The sequence below is a fragment of the Enoplosus armatus genome, chromosome 1, assembly GCF_043641665.1.
Source record: "Enoplosus armatus isolate fEnoArm2 chromosome 1, fEnoArm2.hap1, whole genome shotgun sequence".
NCBI classification, from domain to species: domain Eukaryota; kingdom Metazoa; phylum Chordata; class Actinopteri; order Centrarchiformes; family Enoplosidae; genus Enoplosus; species Enoplosus armatus.
The window spans coordinates 18,794,391-18,816,896 of record NC_092180.1 but is presented as its reverse complement, the minus strand read 5'-3'; the positions used below and the strand labels follow the sequence as shown (position 1 = coordinate 18,816,896).

Sequence of the window (22,506 nt, the reverse complement as noted above, 5' to 3'; positions counted from 1 at the left end):
GCCCAATCATGATCAATTCTTGTACTTTTAAATTCTAAATATTTCAGGTATAAACTTAAATTAATGCTGGCAAAACAAACTGTTGGCTTGCCAGCCAAGATAGTACATTTCATCTGGAGATTAGAAGACATTTAGCTGGGCAGCTGGCTAAAGAATAAAGTTCAATTTGAAGGTTTTCCAAAAACCAGCTTACTGATCCTTATTTGCTTGTGTTTTGCACATTTGCCTGTAATTTCTGAAGTTGCAATGCGTTGAGCTCTCTCAGCCAACAGTGATTACAATGATAAACCAAGAAATTTTCTTTCAGTGTTTTCCCTCTTTCATGTCTTCTTTATACTAACTTTCTAAACCAACCTGTTGAGCTTTATTTCATCTCCACAGGGAAAACAGAAGGAAATCCTTGTCTCCTTTATCAGGTCAAAGAGTCAGATTCGGCACATTGTGAAATCTCCTCAGAGTCGAGTCTTTCAACACTTTCTCACTGCTTTCAGTGCTCATTCTACAGTTCAACCGCAAAAAAGAGCAAAGGATGCATCATAGATCACTATGATATACACAGGGTAACCTGCCTGAGAATCTCCTCCTCTCTTTCAGAGTGTTAAAAAATGATAGAGCTTGTCCTAAAATAACACAAAGTGCCGCCTGGAAGCCTTGAGACGACTAAGAAAGCATCAGGGTTGAGCAGCAGTCCAAATCTTTGAAGTGAAAACTTTGAGTTGTGCAAGTCTGCCTTAACAAGTTGCAATCTGGATGCACTCTGGACGAGTTACTCTTCTCCTTTTCCTCATTTTGTGTTCCATACTAGAATCAGAAAGTCCCTTAGTTTTCCCCATACAGCAATGTCCTACCTTAGACACACACACACACACACACGCACACACACACACACACACACACACACACACACACAGTGACTCACTTGTAAACTGGAAGTGTTTTCTCCCCATGTCCCACAGCTACGTCCCAGTGTCCCAGGTGAATGGAGGCATCCAGAGCCATGTCTGTCATCCTGAGCTTATACAGGTTTTCATCAGGCACGTCACCACCAGCTGTTGATAACAGGTGACTACAGCTCTCTAGCAGTGTTTGCCAATCTGGAGGGTCACTTAAGGAAAATATACTGGACGCCCCAAACAATGTGAAAATTAAAGCTGCTCAGGGAAATGTTAAGTATTTATGAGGACAGCTTTGTCTTTTTTAACTTAAACCACCTAACTGTTACTGTTGACTCATGCATTTATATGTTTGGGAGGCTACATTCAATCCAGCAGTAAAACCGTGAGTTCTCATTATTTCAAAGAAGTCTATTGGGATAAAAACATGTCAAACATCAAGAATCACCCGAATCTCTGAAATGTCTATCAGTCACATCACAGTGAAGAGGTCTCTGCTTATTCAGTCATCATCACACAATACAGTAGCTGATGGATGATGCTTGGTGTGCACTGGCTGTAGTGGATCTCGGAGGTAAAGGATACCCGACTCTGCTTTCAGTCCCTCTAGTCTGGGAAGAGCCTCCTTCAGCAGGCGCCATGTTGATTCTTCCCCTGACAGCATGAGTCCGTCCTGGGAGAGACAGCAGAAAGACCACCTGAACATCAACACCCACTGAGTAGACATTAATGTCTGAACAAACACACTCTCGTACATACATGACCGCACATAGCACCATTATGACGAGTGGTGAAGATGTTGACGTGCCTTCACATACCTGACTAAGATTGGAAAAATAAAATTATAGAAATGTTTTCATTAATAAAAACACTTTTTCCTGTTTCATATGCATCATACACACAGATATGCATAGACAGACAAAAACAACACACAAACACCAATCTCCTGGGTTTGATGTCAACAGTCATCTGTCGCCATGACAACTTTGGGTCACAACCCAGCAGCACTGCCATTATCATCATGAGGATTAAAGAGAAAGAGGGGGAACAACAGAAAGTGTGTGTGTGTGTGTGTTGTACGAGGAACAAAGGTGAACTGAATAAAATGAATGCTATTGTCCCAGAGACTAAACAGAGTGCTCTCTCCTGCCTTATCTCACACACACACACACACACACACACACACACGCACACACACACACACACACATCTTTGAGTGCTGCTGTATTGCAGTACAGTAAGACCCAAGTGTTGTATACGGCATATGGAGAACAAAGCTAGAGGCAGAAGTGCAGGAAGAGAAAAAAGAAAAGGAGAGAGAGAGAGAGCGAGATACTGGAACAGAAAGATCGAGTGGATTAAGATGGATGGAAAAGAAAACTGCAGCTGAAAGACAAGATAATTTTTCTCATTTTTCAGTAGGTGGTCAGAGGGGGAGACAAGGGCAGAGAGAGAGAAAAAGAGAGAGAGAAAGGGGTGTGAAGAGGTGGAGCGTGACAGAGTGACGGAGAGGAAGAGGAGGACAGCAGGAGATAAGACAGGACGTGAGGGTGAAGGAGGAAAAAGGAGGAGAGGACAGGAAAGGGTACACAGAACACGTTCTGCACAGATGACTAAGCCAACAGCAGCCTGGCTGAAGTGTGAGTGAGTGAGTGAGTGAGTGAGTGAGTGAGTGAGTGAGTGTGTGTGTGTGACAGACAAAGAGAGACAGAGAGGAAGAATGCATGTGTGTGAAAACCACAAGTTTTACACATTTCAATTTTGGCAGTTAAAAGATGAATAAATGTGGGTTACGTTCACATACACACCAAGGACCCAGTCATAGGCTGAGGCAGTCATCCATGAGGATCAGTTAAGATGAGTAGAGTACTCAAGGTACTTGAGGCCCTTTAAACTTCTCTGCAGGAGTTTTTATTGGAGTTTGTTATATTGCGACATACCACTGAGTCACTTCTATTGTTTCATCGCGTACAAACATAGGTTCCTGTCAGTGATGCCAGCAGAAATTTACCAAGTGATGCTTCTACCTCTGGCAAGATATTTTATGTATTATGTTAAAAGTCCGATATTGTAACTTTGGAGAGGTGTCTCTTCAGACATGTCTGGACTGTGCTAACAGGGAAACAGGTGTATTGATGGGATGCTTTTGTAAGAAACAATGTCTTACACTGAGAATTGTCCTGAGTTGGATCATTATGTACAAGTACATGTAGCCATTGGCGTAGTTTGTATGCTTGTTTGGAAATGAATGACAATTGTGTAGATAATCGAAACCCTAAAAGATCAGCAGTGAATGTGACGATATAATTTGTGTTCCTCTTACTTTGTCTTGAGAGTCACATCGCTGGCAGTGGCAGGTAAAATGGTACTGGTCCTCCAGGTGTCTCTGTCTATCTTCAGTCAATGACAACGCCTCGATGTAACTTATAGTTAGCTGCAAACATTGAGAAGCGTTTAGTTTGAGACAGAGTTTATTTGTTTATATTTTATTTTGCCTTTTTTCTGTATTTGTTTTTACTACATAGCAGACTTAAATGCAGTTCAGTGCAGAAAGATGAATAATTTTAAATTGTGTAGATTGAGTATGGTGGAGAGAGACACTGTAGGAGTAAAGTGTGTGTGTGTGTATCATCCAGATGGCATGGATGCATCTCATTACATATAGTCAGGAGAGATGGTGAAGTATGGAAAATGAGGGAAGACTGCCAAGCAAGGAGGTGTCATCCTGCTTGTGTTGCAGTGATATTTCACTTGGCGATCATTTTCAAGGATTAAGTTCATTGTGCCTCCATCAACATTTATTATTAGTGACACAATAAAACTCAGACAATAACCACAGTGATGTCCATGGAAAATAGATTATGTATTACTCAAAACAACCTCAGGCATTGGCTCCTCCATCAATAACAACAGCAAATAAAAAACATTCAATAAACATTGCTCATAAAGAATGTGAACATAAAAGCAGAGGCAACATCCCAGTCCATAAAACCATGTTAATATTGTTAATGTTGTGAAGAGTGTGAGGGTTTTTTTCTTGCGCATACCTCCTCTTCAGGGTTGATATCCCGAACAGCTCTCAGCTGCAGTTTTGTTCCCTCGAACACCATCACACAGTTTGGCCTACAGTCGTGGTTTAGCAGCGATAAACTTGGAGAGAGCAAACAAGATGATGATGATGATGATGATGATGATAGCGAGAGAGAGAGAGAGAGAGACAGAGAGAGAGAGAGAGAGAGAGAGAGAGAGGAGATAAGATGAGGAGGGAAGGGAAGGTGAATGAAGAGAGAGAGACATTTCAAACCTATCCAGGCAAATCTGGTGTGTATGTGTGTGAGTCTCTGTAAACTGGCAGCTCTCTCTTTAAAGAACTTCTCATCTTTTTCCAGTGTTCCCTTCTTTATCACAGTACATCTGCTGCACACTGAGTAAGTGACGAAGACAGAATGAGCATGATAGAGGTTGAGACAACTCGTGACACAGCTAGAGCCTCATCCTGCTGAGCCACCAACTGTCCAACTGTTTAGTCAAATCACTGAGACCAATGACTGAAATGGAAATTTGTACAAACATATTCATTTGAGTGACACATCTCCCTCAAGATTACCATCCATCAGCCAGTTCAGTGTGTTTCTTCAAGCCCTGTATCCAAGGTGCTGAATATCACCTGACTTCTCATCATGAGAATCCAGCACCTGTAAGTTAAGACCGAGTGCTCCAATGAGCCAAACGCTGAGACAAAAAGTTACACACACGTGGACACACACAAACACAGATAATTCCCTGCACAGTATGACAAAATGAGAACTCCGCTTCTGTCATAACAAATGTCACTCTTCATTTCTTTCTGTCGGCCTCTCTCTCTCTCTCTCTCTCTCTCTCTCTCAGACACACATACACAAATAAATCAGGAAACGATGGGTACTCCACTTCTGTCACAACAAAGGCTTTTGACTCATTTCCCCAAATTTATTATAGAAACAACCAATCCTCCTACTCATCCACACACACGCTGACTGACAGTGTCAGCATCAAAACACTGATGTCAAACGTGATTGTTTTTTATTTTTATTTACACTTTGATTGAATGCATGGAGGGCTTTTTTCCCTGAAGTTTAATATTACCAGCATTACCTTAGTGGGTTTTATTTAAACCATAATGAAACAGCATTTTGAGACAATGATCATAATGGCATAAGACAACTGTTGGGGCAGGATGTGCTGCAACACAAGGAGGAAAAAAGTGTAAAGTATTGGAAATATCTGTACAGGAGATTTCATTTATCGAATTCTGGTTGTTATTGGCTAAAATATTTATATATCCCTGCTGGCACAACATGACCTAACAAGTAGTACTACACTGTAAAACTTAGTTCAACAGCACCACAAACTGCAGCCACAAAATTATCATAATTTAATCAACGCCTCTCTAAAACAGTTTCAGCACAAACTGAACATTATAACCTTCATGCAGGGAGGATTTATAGCAGGACTGTAGTGTTAGACTGCAGCAGTTTTAGCTCGGTGTACCTAATAAACTGGCAACTGAGTGTATTACTGTATAATTGTTGTGTTATATGTAGCCTACACTGTAAAAAAAAAAAAACTATACCGAATAGTGCCAATTTGCAAAGATGTTTTACTATATGGTAAATCAGAATCAGAATCAAAAATACTTTATTGATCCCCGGGGGGGGGGGATTACACTAGGTAAAGGCAGTACTTGATGTGCATCTTTCCCATGCTGAGACTGTAATTACTGTGAATGTTGTGATAAAAAAAAAAAAAGGTATTCTAACACCTCCCTGACCCGTAGAAAGACATTTACTGTCACTGCACACATGGCTGGGAAAGAATACTGAAGAGGTTTGTCTATCTTTATGATCCCCTCCATTACTGCTGCTCTTGTTTATCATATTCATAGAGCAAAACAATGGCTGCAAGAGATAAAGACTGTGTGTGTGTGTGTGTGTGTGTGTGTGTGTGTGTGTGTGTGTGTGTGTGTGTGTGTGTGTGTGTGTGTGTGTACGCGTGCGTGTGTGTGTGTGTGTGCTTGTGCGTGCGTGCGTGTGTTGAGCCTTTGTAAAACCATCAGTAACCCCTTGGCTTTGTTCTGTGGTGGAGAAGTTGCAGGTTGAATATCAACTAGGAATCAAGCCCTCCAAACGATGCTTTTATCTGATGGAGAGCAGCTCATTAGCATACTAATTAGATTAATTAACTAAGCTGCAACACACATTAACAATATCTGCTCACACTAACTGAAACTAACTGTTGCTGCACATAGCAGGACAGAGAGCCAAATATCACCTGGGTGTGAGGGCAGAGACAGTACAGGATTATTAATTGATATTTAATGAGAGAAAAGGCTAAATATGTCTTCTCTTTGTTAATGTTTCCTGCATATAAAATGTCGATAACAGATATAATCAATATACTGATATTCAGATTGTTTTTTAAATGAGAAGCGCTGCGTTCCACAGAAGACATCATCATTTTGTCAAACCTCTGAAACTGTATTTAAACCACAGTGTAACAGTCTTCAGTGGAGCTGAGTAAAAGTTGAGGCAGACAAAGACTCTTGCATGACACCTTCGAACGGTGTGCAACCCATAAACATCTCTCGGTCCTTTGTATAATATTGTCAGCTCATCTCTTCTTCCTGTTTTCATTTCGGTGTATCTCTGTGAGGATTTGGCCGCTGCTGCACATGGCTTTATGTTAGTCTGAGGTGATATAAAGTACAACGTCAAGGCAGATTACAACAAGTGAACAAAGGTCTCTGTTATGAATCCAGCTGCGAATCATTTTGCTCCTGATAAAGAGCTCAGAGGACGGGATTTTCCATCATATTTTCAATAGGCCAATTTGCAGAGACCGAGAGAAAGACAGAGACAAGGATGAGCTTAGTGGAGACAGAGAGGAGAATGAGAAAGTCTGCAAATGAGAAACATACAGATGAGACAGGGATGGGGTGAACAGAGGTGTAGCCTCACCAGAGTAATCCCCCTCTCTTCAGCAAACCCTGTGGTTGCTAGGCAACCCAAAATATGAATAGGCAGGGGACCATCCTGCGAACGGGCCCATCATTTATGGATGAGTTACGACACAAATCGCAGACACACACTAACACAGACACACATGGTTCGGCTGAGCTTTGGCAAAGCCACTGTGACCATCTGACATCTCAACACCGGCCAGATAAACTGGCTGAGATACCTGCAGTGTGTGTGTGTGTGTGTGTGTGTGTGTGTGTGTGTGTGTGTGTGTGTGTGTAGCAACTCTAACAACATGTGCAACGACAGGCCAAATCCCACCCCATTCACCCAGGACTCAATACAAGGATTACAGTGCATACAGCCTGGCTCTGGGAGTGTGTGTGAGTTTCACTCCCACATGCCAGACAAGAATCACATATCAGTAGGAGACAAACCTCATATTTCTCCATGTGTTCTCGCCTCGCTCCATCCCCGTCTTCCCCAAACAACGTTATAATATTCTGTCAACATTCATTTTCAAGTTTTCGCCTAACAACAAAAAAATTACTTATTCTTTTTCTCCCTTCCTCCTTGTACTTCAAAGAACTGTCAGGAAAACAGCAAGGAGTGGGGAGGGCTTTGAGAGCAAGCGGGTAAAGGATGGGTGGGGTTGGTTGGGGTGCGGTGATCTGGCAGGTAACTCAAGAGCCACATTTAAATTTTGTGGCATTTTTATTGTGCAAGTGAGAGAGAGAGAGAGAGAGAGAGAGAGAGAGAGAGAGAGAGAGAGCTACCATCTAACAAAGATTATGAGCTAAATTGAAATTAATGATGCTTTTAAGATGTGTATGCTTCACACATTGCCCTTTGCGTCTCTGAGTGTGTGTTACCTAGGATACAGCCCAACTCCAATCTCTTGCAGCTCTCCGTCACTGATGGTGAAACAATTACATGTCACCTAAAGAGGTGAGAAAGAGGACAAAAGAGAGAAGACAAGAGAGAGAGATTATTTGTTAAATTGCTTCAGGGAACCAACACACCTTTCATCACTTTTTTACATATCTTTGGCACCTGCAAAACTCCACCGGCACTGCGACTGAAACATGACATGCAAGCTTTTTGCAAAGGGATTGGATTGTGTAAAATTAGCACCTGGTTATTTCTGAGCCAGGAAAATTTCTTTCTTTAAAAGAGAAATAAAAGTTTTTTTGAAATAAGAGACGTCTGTAATATTTCTCATCAACTGAGTTAACAAAATATTATATCAATGATCATGTACAGTGATTTCAAATAGAGCAAGTTAAATTGCTTTTGTTTCCCCAAGGGCATGTGAAATAGGTGAAAAAAGCTAATTTTTAAAGGCAATATTCCTCTAAAACAACACTGAAGAGACAGATGGAAGAACATAACACTTAACGAAATACACCCAGTAATTCCTTTGGAATAGAGCTGATACGAAAGTAATTTACCACCTTCAACATGGCAGATGTATGAGAGGCGAATGACAGAAAAAGAGTAGTGGAGGAGAGAAGAGGAGAGAAGATGAAATTGGAGTGACTACTTCTCCTTGGTATCATTAAATAATCACTATTTACAGAAAAAAAACTAAAAAATCTGAAGGAAATTTTGATTTATAAAGTTGTTTTAATTGAATATATATAGTTGAATATGATACATAGCATTATTATTAAATTATTAAGTCTTTTATCACAGAGCTATGACCGCATAATAATTTGAATAGGAAAAAGACAGGTTCAAGAAACTGAAACGATATTTGGTTTGGAGGTCATCTGTTATCAGTCATTGCATGTCTACGGATTTTAGTGCCGTCAATCTCAATCAGACTAATTAGAGGAGAGGTGATGTTTTAGAATACAGCCTTCCTATATTGCCCAAATTGTACAAAAACAGAAACCCAAAAACTACTTTTATTCGCCCAATTAAATAAAAATGATCCCAATCTGGTAACACTGATGACTTTGTGTTTAGTGCTGAATAGCAAATGTTAGCATGCTAACACGCTAAACTAAAGATGGTGAACATGGTAAACATTATACCTGCTACACATCAGCATGTTAGCATTGTCATTGTGAGCATGTTAGCCTGCTCACATTAGCCTCCTCAATGTCACATTATTAGGTTATTAAATTAAGTTTATATTCTTTTATGTATGAGATGTATATATTTTGAAACAAATTAAGCACTGAAGTGTACAAAGATATCCAAACCCTTACACCCAATTTTAAACACTCACAAGCAAAAACTACTCAACACTTGTTTATGAAATAAAAACAAATCACAAATCTTTACAATCAAATATCCAATCTCATCCTCCAGAACTTTCAAACACAATGAGTCAAGAATCTTTCCTCCTAAATCCACAAGGAACAACTAATACTTACACTCAATTTAGCTTCATCATAAATCTAAATATTGGATAAGCTTTAACACTTTTGTGTATAAACCCCGCACCATGCACCAGGGTGGTCTGCATGATTTAAAGGACACATTTCAGGAATAAAATGAGCTTTCAGGAGACAGAAGAGAGATTTCAAACAGGGGAGAGGGACGGTTTGTTTCTTTCAACAAACAGAATTGGCACAGAGATGGTTTGAATAATAAAAAGCTTGAAGAAGTTGTTTAAAGGAGAGACACAGAGAGAGACGATGAAGGGAAAGCAGCAATAAACACACTAAAACAAAATAAATTAACAAAGAAGTGAAAGCCAAAAAGACAAGAAAGAATAGAAAAAAAACCCAAAAGACTTTGATGTGTCAATTACTGCGCTAGTGCTGGTAAACAAGTGTGTTTGTGTGTGTGTTGGTGGTCATGGTTTTTGCCCCATGCAGACAGACAATAAATAATTGTAACTTTCGCAACATTAGTATTCAGACTGTCAGACAAAGAGTCACGCAGGGAGGGAGGGTAAGATTTAAAGCGAGCCACAGACAGATGTTCCCCATCCTGCTGATATTCTCACCAGAATCAGAACTCAGCAAAATGACTTGAATCTGCAGTTGTAACAAACACCATTAGAGTCGGCCTCACGGGAAATGAGGGTTTTTACTCAACTTAGCCGACAGGAGGGAACGTGATTCCATAGAAAAATACAGAGAAACACAGACACAGACACACACACACACACATGAATTGTTCTTTCTTCACATTCACACACACACTGACACACACTTCATTGTTATTCAGTTGCTCTCACAGACATCCATCATCTGTGCCATAAAGTACGCATTAAAGTGGGGGAGACAGATACATCATATAATACGGAAATATGTTATATAGGAATTACAATACATCAAGATAGAATAACAGTTAAGTGTTTTCATGTGATTTTTATGAAGTAGTTATAACGAACAGCAGGGACACATGGATGGTTAAGATGAGCGTCGGCCCAACATTTCTTCATTTTCTTAACCAATATTTCCAGGAGTAAAGACTGTTGGACTGTTGGTCAGGCAAAACTGGCAATTCGAATATGTTACCTCTGGTTTTAAGAAATTGTGAGGGACTTTTTTTTTACTATTTTCTGACATTTTATAGTGATGATAAACCAATAAAAATAATGGTAAGAATAATCGATAATGAAATAATTGTTAGTTGTAGATTACAATTAAATGACAATTGATGAATGAATATGTGGTAAATGCTGTAATATGTAAGGCTGTATGCATATTGTTGTTGTTGTACATACAGGACGCAACTAGGGCTACAACTCACAATTATCTTCATTATCACTTAATCCGGCGATTATTTTCTCAATCAATTAATTGGTCCAGGAATCATCTAAAAATAGTGGGAAAAAAATCACAATTTCCCAGAGCCCCAAAAGACATCTTAAAATTGCTTGTTTTGTCCTACCAACCGTCTAAAACCTAAAGATATTCATTTTACAATCTATACAGTCTCACATTTGAGGAGCTGGAACCAGAGAATTTTTTGGCATTGTTGCTGAAAAAAAAGGCTTGTAATAGATAATCAAAATAGTTACTGATTTATGATTCTGCCTTAATAAAATAAGCCACTAACTGTTGCAGCTCTAGAAACTACTGAATGTACGCATTCATATGAGGCTGCTGACACAGCTTAATCTGTGCATCACCATTCAAACTGCAACTTGAATGTCAACACAACTTAGTGTCAACACTAAAGCGTAGAATAAAAATACCCAATTACCAAATAAACCAAGGTAAAGAGGTCAAGTTCAATGACATGTGTGGACCCATTCAGATCGACTGGAATTAAGAGAGATGACACAAGTTGGTGAGTGAGAGAGAGGGAGAGAGAGCAAAGAAAACTGCACCTGAAACTTGTGTATTTTTATTTATTTATTGCCCACATAATACAACTGTCTCCTGTATGAAAAAGAGTATTTGAGTCCCCCAGTTTTCGCCTTATTAGAAAAAGGCAGCATTGGTTAGTGACAGCGGGGATGAAGAGACAGCCGTGCAGAGAGAAAAGAAAGAATGGTTTTGAGAAGAAGGAGGGGGGTGATGAAGTGCAGAGAAAATTTAAACAAACAGTGGTAGGGCACTCAGCTGGGCATAGATCTCTCTCTGTCACACACACACACACACATACACACATACACACATACACACACACACACACACACACACACACACACACACACACACACACACACACACACACACACACACACACACACACACACACACACACACACACACACACCAACTCTCTCTCCGGGGATGAGAATCAATCTAGCAGAACATCCACATCTGCAGAGCCGGCTGGTGATGCCTTTTGCATCACAAATACACACACACACATACACACACACACACACACACACACACACACACACACACACACACACACACACACACACACACACACACACACACACACACACACACATAAACAGGCCTCGCTGCTTTACACAAACAGAACACAAAAATGAAACTTATGAATCACTTCCTGTATGTTTCTATCTCAGCTCCCTCAGCTTCCTGTCCTCTTTCCCTGACTCCCTACCTGTCTTCCTGTCTCTTTACCTTCTTTCCTCTCTGTGTCTTCCTGTCTGGATGAGAGTAAAACACAGTAACAGTGTTAATATCTTTCTACAGGCGCAGGAGCTCTCATCAGCAGACTTATAACATGATCTGTTGCAGCTGGTCTCACCACATTGTAACATGTACATATAAATTGTCAACAGACACCTTAAACTGCTATTTAACCTCAACAAACGCTGCTTCACTGTTTGTTGACAACTGACGTCAAATTATTGCCTGGTCCAGACCTTTGAATACACCCACTCCACCAAGTTGACTACTTCTGGTCTGACATGAAACAGCGGTTTCTCTGTTGAAAAAGCAATTGATTCAATGCGCCAAGGGGGGGGACTAACGATTAGCCAATCAGTGTCACAGCTAACGCCGTTGTCAGGCGAAAATGTTGGTCTCTAGTGATTGGTTAGGGAAAACCCATCAGTTAGATCAGTCAGAGTGGTGGCAATGTCAGACTGAAGATAGAAATGGAGTTTAATGAGTTGACAATTCTGTCTGATCAGGCAAATCAAATTGAGCTAAACTGTGACAAACATGAGCTCGATCTGACTCCATCCACTAGAGAGCTTTCCCAAAATGATTCAGGAGGACTGGAGGTGGACTAAAAAGTTAAATATAATGTGTGAACCATTGATGAACTGACGATACGCCACCACCTCTACACAGAAGCGTCGCTGCTGAAGAAAACTTAAGAGTTACATGTTGGTTTTGTTGTTTCTTCAGATATTATTTTAGAATATGAACCTTTGCTACTTTTTCTTACATTATTTTTTTAGGGTTAAATTAGAGCTAAAGTGATTAATCTATTAGTCGATAGACAGAAAATCAATCTGCAACAAGCTTAATAATTGATTTGAAGTAATAATAATAATTTGAAGTATTTTGTAAGCAAAAATGCAAAAAAAATATCTTGTTCCTGCTTCTCAAATGTGAATATTTACAGGTTTTCCTGATCTTTTATGACAGTAATCTTTTGGACTGATTGTGACAGATTAAATATGTCACCTCTGGGAAGTTATAATGGGCATTTTTCACTATTCTATGATACTTTAAAGACCAAACGAGAGAATATAATTGGCATATTAATTGTTTAAGAAAATAATCATTAGTTGTAGCCCTACTTTAGATACACAAACAGAATGTGGAGTGAGGTTAAACTTTTTGGGGGGTTTCACTTTGTACCTAAACTGACTTGACCTGTATCTATTCTTTTAATCTATTGTATCCATCTTAAAAAATGAGCTCAACCTTTTGTCTTTTAATGCCATGCATTTGCAGAGAAACAGCACATAATATAACACCACAGCTGGGCGAACATATCATCCATCAGTAACCATAGTGACGGCTGTTTTTTTCTTATGATGAGAGGTGGTAAGAGCCTCCCACTGTTAACCTGTTTATTTATAACCTCCCCATTAATAAAGAGAGCCTCCACAGCTGTGGGTTCATGTGAGGTGACACTCTGTGGTGAAGTGCCAGCGAGGAGGAACCAGTCTGGGAGGAGGCCAGAGAAAGATGTTAGTGTCTAGGGGGCTGCTTTCTATCTATCTTGAGTGAATGAATTGTACTCCACAAAATTAAATGAAAGGAGCTCTCCAGCAAATAATAATGCCATTCCTGCTGTGGAGAATTACACAGTTAATGTATCTGTACAAAAGATACCAAAGAATGCATTTTGTCTGGAAGGGTTTTCTTCAAAATGGTGCAGAAGATGTCAATCCCCACATCCATTCGTTCATTTGTTTGCTCATTTATATTTCTGCCCGTCACACACAATATTTCTGCTGATTAGATTTGGATGAAACTTGTAGAAATGATGAATGTGAGATAGAGGTACAGAGGCAAAGACAAGCGAATGACTGAAGGGTGTGGTGAGCAGCCTGTGATGTGGAAAATGGAAAATATGATCAAAAATGCCTTGTCTCCAAAATGTCATCTTCTGAGGGGGAATACAAAACAAGAAATGGCACTTTTTCATGCTGATGATACATTTTGGACTTCATACTGTCAGATCTGAAAACACTATAATAAGGTTTAGCGTAATAAACACCAAATAGCTGTTACATAGACACACAGATACAGAGATAATTAACTACTACATTGAGAGACTACATTGAAGACTTCAATTCTACCAAAAAGAGAAGTATTTCAAAGAATAAAGAATTAAACAGTCAATGAGTTTGTCTGCTGATTTATCTCATTGTCTGTACCTGTTAATCTACTGAATTCACACACGTACTGCACACCTAAAACCTGAACTTTACAGAATTGCTGCCTCATCTACTACTGAACAAGTAAAAGATTGTAGGGGAGTCTTGTTGTCCATCTGAGACTGTTCTGGAATCTGTTTGGCACAAGAAAGGTCTCCTACATTTATGGCTAAATGGATAATGTCAACTCTGCAATGAATCTGTTCCATTCCATAATTTCAACATCAAAACCCCCAAAAACAAAATATTCAAACCTTTCTCTCTGTAAAATCAGCAAAAGCGGTCAAATCTGGCAGTCTGAGACGTCACCTCTGCTGTACATGAACAGGCGAGACTGTCCTCCCAAGAAGAACGACAGTCCCAAAACGACATATGTTTATGTTCAAGTGACAAAGCCCTCTAGGAGCGTTAAAAGACAACAAAGTCCACGTATGGAGGGGGTCAGGTTGCATGGATGGGTCAACAAAACATCAGACTTTAACTTTTAACCTGAACTATGATGTTTCCCAAACCTTAACAAAAAAAGTACATTTTTGAACCCAAACCATGATCTTTCCCTAAAACTAACCAGGTCATTTTTTTGATGCCATCCTGCTGATCAGGGCATCAGATCAGAAACACTGAGGGCATGGATGGACAAACAACATACTTTGTCATTTAATTTGGAGGACTTGTTGGAACAGACTATCTTCATCAAAAAATAATGAAAAACAAATACGGATGGGCAGACAAAGACAAGACTAGTGAACGCCAGCTGTTCAACAGACTTGACTGTTTCATAGAAAAACTGTCACTCTCAGTCATTCTCTTGGTCTTGTCACTCACAATCAACACGTGGATATGGGAAGCATCTTAGAAACGCAACCTGCACTAGATTTACCGCTGGGATGAAATGAGGATGGATGAGATTAATTCAAACCTCAAACTTGTCCATCCATCATCGCAACAAGACAAGAGTAGGAGAACACTGAGACGGGTAAACTAACCTGTGTGCTCACAGTAAACTCCAGTCAGCTGCACAGGGCTGCACTGCGAATGTCTGCGCTCACATCAAGTATTCAGGGAGGGAGGGGCAGATCAAAATGATTTCAGTGACATTTTGGAAACATATACGAATGGCAAATCTCTAAGTGGATGGCTGGGGGGTCTGGGACGGTGGGGAGTGGGAGGTCCTGTCATCTCATCTCGGAGGCGCTGGATTGGTTTGCTTTGTCCTGTCATGTCAGTTCAAAAAACTTGTGACTCGATGGTTTAAGTCTTTAATGTTGCTGGAATCGGTTCAATTACTGTCAATCCTGGAAAAACTACAAAGGCCATCAGACACAATCAAAGGCCGCATCTCTGTGTGTGTGTGTGTGCACTGTTAATGCTTTGATAAAGTATTTATGACCTAATCACGGTTCTTTCATCTCTCAATAGACAGGCAGACAAACATAGACAGAACTACTGAGGAAATATAAAGAAAAAGAAAACAAGGCTAAACATCATCTACTCACATATGTACACTGTTGCATGCACGAACACACACACACACACACAAAAACAAAATGTTTTAGTTTTAATTATTATTAATATCTCTCCCAGTCTCAACTACCATTTTGGTTTCGTCACTGCCACTCTAATTGGGCCATATTTCCAAACTGTGCTCATGATCACATTTCATCTTAAAGTGGCTACTGTATAAACAATGGATCACGTGATTACTAAACACGTTGCTCATAGTGACAAACGTGCAAAAAAATATCACCAGACCCTGCCCTCAGCTCTACAGAGCATTTTAACATCTAAAGGTTCATTGTTTTGGTTTTCTGGCCTATAACTTTGCTTTTTTTGGCTCACTCTCACTGCTCTCATCGGTGTCCGGCACCAAACGACAGATAGACAAAGTTGGCAAAAACAGTGGAACATTTAGCAGCTAGAGAGCCAGATATTTCCCCTAGAAGTTGAGGTGAGTGAATATTGGACTCACATTCATCAAGTGGCCAGAATGAATGCTAGTGTTGCTCCGTATCTGCTGGATGTGTAAATAGGTAAATGTTTGCTAACAAGTTCGCCATGTCAATTTAATATGGGGACGATTGTGTGAAGTGGTTAAAAAAAAAAAAATCAGTGATTGCAGTTGTAAACAGTATTTTGACTAATTTTCACAAAGATCTGTGTCTGTCCTTTATTTCTTACCTGAATTGTTCTTTAGTTATTGTATATAAGAGTATGTATAAGGGCAAACACAATAGGGAGAACTACTAAAAGATTGATTCTACATGTAGTTTCAGTTCATGTAGTTGTGGCAAACTACATGTAGACATGCCAAACATCACAGACGTAGTACATGTATATATGTGCATTAAAGCACTGTCTTAAAAATGCTCTCTGTAATTAAGATGAATATACTAACACTCCATAAAGATTACATTTATCTTTAATGTGAATCTAAAGCTCCATAAATGTGGTCAGCAGGGAGCCATGACCTGAGGAACAGCTGTGTGGTTGATTGTGTCTCTTAACCAGCCGCTTGCGGTTCATTTTTAAGTTACCTTTTCCACCTTCTCCATTGACTGAATAGAGGCTTGCAGACTGGTTTGTCCCTGGGTGACAGAGGTTATATAGATGGCCCCTCAGGAGCAGTCGGCTAACTGTCCTGTTTGCACCAGCTGCCACAGACAACACCATGTGTGTGCTGAAAGGCTGTTGGATGTTTGGACACTGCAGACAGAAAGCTCCTGTCGAGAGCTCCAGTAAAAATCTACATTATCTTATAGCCTGAGGTCTGAGCTTGTGCCACACCATCTGAAGGACATGCTCGAACTATATCAGTGCCCAACTGACAGCTGACAGTTTACCTAATCATTATCTCTCAGTGCCCTGCACTTCACCTGTAGCTACATGCACTCATTCAAATATAAGTTTAAGTAAATGTATTTCTTCTTAATATCATCCAGCTTGTGTATTTCTGGTACCACAGAATTTGAAGGATCAATATTGAACTTTGTTTGCTCCCGATCACTACACTTGGTTGCTTATACTTAAAAACAATATTAAATATTTTTTGGGTGGTGTAGGTGTTAAGGCACCAACAATGAACTACATGGTGCTGGTTTGAGTACGGCTGGGGACCTTTGTTGTTGTTGTTGTCATTTCCCATCTTTTTCTCCCGTCATCCTGTCGACTGACTGATAAAAGCATATAATTCCCTAAAGAAACTTAAATAAAAAGTGTTGTTGACAGGATTTTGGTAAAAATAAATCTTTTAGGTCTTTTCTGCATGGACTTTCCACATTGCTCTTTGGAAGGTAGGAGGGATAAAGGGATGGAGGAAGGTGGGAGAGGGAAAAGGCTTGATACAGGAGAATGAGGGAAGGAGGGAGGAGGAAAGCGGAGCAGAAATGTTTTTAAACTCATTAGTGAACTTGTTAGTGAAGTTGCTGAGCGTGAACGAGAGCAGGCGGGCTGAATTAGAGAGGAGCACCCTGGGAAAACATTGAGCAGAATATTGAGTGGAGGGCCACAGAAGGAAAAACAGCTATAAGCAACAGCTTTGAAAAGAGTGGCCCAGAAGGCAACAGGTTTTAGACCTTAATCTTTCAGGAAAAATCCAAGATTTTGGAAAATTACCATGATAGTCCACCAACCAATCAGTGACAAGAACACACACGCACCAAAATGTGTGTCTGTAGTAGACTGTTCGACAGTTAACGTGTTACATACACTGCTGCGTGATATAAGGTGACATACACTGTCTTTTAAGTGAAATAGTTAAATAGTAAATAGTATGGTGTAAAATCTTTTTACTTTGGTGTGTTTAAAGCTTGTAGTAATCACTCAGCAAAATGTATTGAACAGTTAGAAAGGCGCTCCAGAGCAAATAATCTATCAGGGACACAGAATGGTATTTTCTCCGATGTTGTGAAGTGGGCTGCAGTACAATAAACTGCTACAGTATGCCAAGCACAGTACTGTGTGTCTAGCACTGGACAATAGCATCATGGAAAACAGGCTACAGCTGTTAAACCTCAATAGTTACATATACAGTACATTCATAGATGAGATATTTGCTGAATATGGTGTCCACTCTCTCTGCTTACATCAATGGTTATAAAAGCTTCATTTAATATGGTCAGGCCCCAAGGCTACCAGCTGACACGCACACAGATACAGTGTACACCCACAGTGACAGAAGAGAGAGAAAGAAGAAGAGGACTACTTAATCATTTTGAAGGAGTACATTCAGTACACATGATCATTATAAGACATAAGAGAAGTTCCTGACACAAGACAAAACATCTGAGAGTTGACAGACACTAAATAAAATATACAGCTTGTATCTACGAAACAAAGAAGTTCTTTGAGTTCTTTGAGTTTACATGAATCTGTATTAATGACAATAACAAATCAAGAACAGTAGTGTGGTTCACTGGTGTGGTCACACACACACACACACACACACACACACACACACACACACACACACACACACACACACACACACACACACACACACACACACACACCTCACAAATGCACAAACTCACAAACACTTGGGATGTAGTAATGGAATAGCAACAATGTGACTGAACACAATCATAGATACAAACAGTACACTGCATATTTGTGTGTGTGGACGCAATGACAAGCAAATACTATGGCGTGCATGCACACAGAACTCTGATTTCTCATGCTCATACACACACACAGACACACACACACACCATTAGCTCCAGGCGGTGTGTAATCGAACACGAGATTGCCTCTTTCTTTCGCTCTCTAATGACTCATTTCCATGCTGATACCCAATCATCTCTGAGAGAAATAAGAAAAGAAAGTCGACATGTGTTTTTGTCAAGTTGGCACATTTTCAGCTGATGAGCTCCTAAGCTGCTGCATCCATGAGTGCGCGCGCACACACACACACACACAAACACACCCCCACACACACTGTACATCCAGACCACAAGCACACATATATGGAACATACTGTGTATCGCTCACACACATACACAGACATCAGGATGTATGTTTCAGGCTGTGCAACACTGCATATTACTGCAAAACATTACAGCTGGTGAAAAAACTGTGTGTGTGTGTGTGTGTGTCTGTGTGTGTGTGTGTGTGTAAATATGTGAAAATCATATCAGCCTCCTAAACAGTAACACTAAATCTTCCCTGATGGCTATTTTTACCCGCTTTCCCCTGTTGCCCATCAGGAAGCATTTTGTAAACACATTCCTAAATAAGCTGCCTCGTCCAGTAAAGGTCGGACTTTGAATATCATGTGAAGCCATTCCTTGATCAGTGAATGGTAAAGGTTACACCCGACACTGATCTTTACATGCATGCTACACATACAAACGCATACAGAGATGGTAGTGTTCATACAGTAACTCGTAGCCGAGTATTCCCGACAGCTGCAGCACATCTAGTAATACTGCTGCTTATGTACAGATATGACCTGAGAGGTCGATCTAGTTTCTGTTTTTTTCCATCTCTTACTCACTCTATTTCTCTCACTACCGATTTACTGCATAGCAACAAGAAAGAAATGAAGCAAGAAAGAAAGAAAGCAAGTCAGTTACATAAAACAAGCAAGTAATTAAGAAACCCCGAAAAGAAAAGAAAAGTTTAGCCGAGCAGACTGTGGGCAGGTTAAAGCAGAAGAATAGGGGTGGGTGAAGATACAAAAAGAGCAGGTTATTGTTTTCAGAGCAGTATTCTTTGCAGGAAATCGGTTTTTGCTGCTTGACTGCTCTGCTGTAGTCTGGATCAAAGGGTGTTTCACGGGGGAATAGCGCTTCCTCCCTCCACTCTGAAGGCAGCTCTGAATGCGTTTTTCCTCCATGCATTTGCTGCACCCATAACCTTTGTCTCATAACTAAAGCATCCTTTTTATCCTCAACCCTGAGTGAACGCAAAGGCAATCACAAGCTACTGAGCATATATAAATGTCACTCATCAGTCCCTGTATTTGAATGTTGTGCTGGATTGCCCTGAATTACTATAAACACTATTATTCTTATCTTCTTTCCACTTTTATGTTTAAAAGAAAGAGACGCTGATCATGAAGTTCTGGATTCTGAACAGCAGAGCACTGACTATGTGTGATGGTGATGAATACGACGTGTGTGGGTATGACAGGAGACAAACCACGGGGTTAAAGTTAGCCAGCCACATGATCCGATGATAAAGCACACACACAGGAAGAGCGACTCCTGGACACAATTTGCGTAATGAAAACCTTCATTCAGAACTTGAACACTGATTATGGAGGATGTAATATTGCAAGACAAACCACTCTGAGAGCAGAGATCACTTGTTCTGATACTGTCAAAGGATTGGAAAAACATCTGCTTCAGCACAGTGACAGAGACTGCAGCCACAAATAGTATTGTAGGATACAACACACTACATGTGGTACTGGTAACAAACACTGGAACCAAATCCATATATTGGTAAATATTTCTACTGGTGTGCCGTTAGAAAACAGTCACACCACTAAATCAACACAGACACACAAACAAAGAGAGAGGGATTATTTCTTACACCGAGTAGAGCGATGGAGGGCGGATACTGTACTACTGCAGCTGAAATGTACACACCTCTGACAACAAATGAAGCTAACTGTTATAGTGTTTGGCTGACAAGAAAATACTTAAGACACTTGGCCCTCCATGGGACATGGGAGGCTATTTTCTGTGATACACCATTCAATTTCCCTTGAAAAGACCAACAGAATTGATGAATGTGGCAATGCAGTTAGACTGTACTCACAGACAATCTATATTCAAAGACCTAAAACGTGTTTCCTAATAAGCCTAATTAATTTCAGAACTCCCTTATCGAAACACAATACAGAATACAGAGACTGGAAGACAGAATATAAGCAGAGTTAATTTTCTCTCATCATCTTGAGTTCTCTTTCTTTATCAAAAACATGTGCATGGAAGAAAGACTTCGCTTTTTCCGAAATCATGACTGAGGTTTGTATCCGTGGACACACAAGAGCCATTGGGGCAAGTCCTGATGATCATGTTAAATGATGCTGAAAACTACCTTTAAATGGATGAAGTTTGTATTTTGGATTCTCTAAATTTCTTTATTTATGTCCCATCTTGTCCCTCATTCAATTTCCCTCAGTTGCAGCTGGTACATGAAGAGTACATCAGTGCTGTTACTGTGGGAGGTTTGATTGGCATGTGTTGCCCCCAGGAGACTCCGACACTCATGAGAGAGATGTCAGCAGTGCACTGGGATTGGGCCATCGGCTGTATGCATTACAGAGAGAGAGCCCCAAGGCATACAAACAGAGAGTTTGGACTCGTTTTGGGGGGCAAACATGTTAGCACTCTGGCTGTTGCCAAGTAACTGGCGACCCACCCCCCACTCATCCATTTTCAGTAATGCTTATCCTATTCAGGGTTGCAGGGCACTCGTGCAACTGCTGATCTCATCCCAATTAATTTTCAACTTCTGGGCATTTTTAACTTTGGCATTTTATCATGAAATAGTACACTGGCACTGTTCATGGCTTGGTACAGAATACGTTTCTTTCAGCATATTATCATTGGTGAGTTTTTGCAGAATGTTGTTGTTCAGTCACTGCACAGTGAAATACCACAGAGCTTATGCTTGATTTTAATGTGTGAAAATAACAACATGCATCACTTTAATGCTTTGGCTTTGTTCTGAGCAGACCATATTTGCATTGTCAGGCAGGACAGATGTACAAAGAGCATTTCCATGGCAACTGCAGTATACCCATTTGTGTTTTATGATACTCTACAGATTGATATATTAATGATTTATAATTGAGGAAAAAACCATCTGGGGTACCAGATACAAGATACATTTCTACTACCATGCAGTGTGGAGTTTATGCCAGACGAATGAGCATCCTCTTTCTCTCTTCCTTTTATTTACATCATGTCATTTGTCATTGCTTTCCTGACTCTCTTTGGCATCAGCTTCAGCTCTGACGGAAAAGCATTTCTGCCTTCAAGAAAAAAAGGACAAATGTGACGTCATAGGCCTAAATGATGAATCAAACATGATACATTAATCTTAAGGCTTTGAATATGAATGTAAATCAGGGCGAGCACAACAAAAGCAATGTCTGTATTTTTGAAAGGTATTCCAATATAATAACGAACACAAACTTCATACTGTGTCAGAGATGAGTTGACTCTGTGGTCACTTTCACAGCTGTAGTTTGTGTTGTTGTATTGGACTTCACTATGTTGTCAGGTGTAAATGTATTGTAAATGAATTGATTGGTAGGGGGAAAAAATCATATTTAGATTGTAATACTGATAAAATGCTGGAAAAATGTCTTAAGTAATAAAACCCTATGAAAAGTCTTTTCGCACATGACCAAACATTTCCACGTCCATTA

The 22,506-nt window shown here is 40.1% G+C and overlaps 1 protein-coding gene across 1 annotated transcript in view; it reads right to left on the bottom strand.

The window, feature by feature from the left end:
- The window catches only part of smyd3 (SET and MYND domain containing 3), a 67,408-nt gene that overhangs the window by 6,384 nt on the left and 38,518 nt on the right, over positions 1-22,506 (bottom strand). Inside the window, exons 6-10 of the mRNA XM_070905762.1 lie at positions 7,762-7,829; positions 3,941-4,043; positions 3,217-3,327; positions 1,479-1,566; positions 920-1,094 (exon numbers count right to left, since the gene is read on the bottom strand). Coding sequence (XP_070761863.1) covers positions 920-1,094; positions 1,479-1,566; positions 3,217-3,327; positions 3,941-4,043; positions 7,762-7,829 — 545 coding nt within the window. The remainder of the gene's footprint in view (positions 1-919; positions 1,095-1,478; positions 1,567-3,216; positions 3,328-3,940; positions 4,044-7,761; positions 7,830-22,506) is intronic.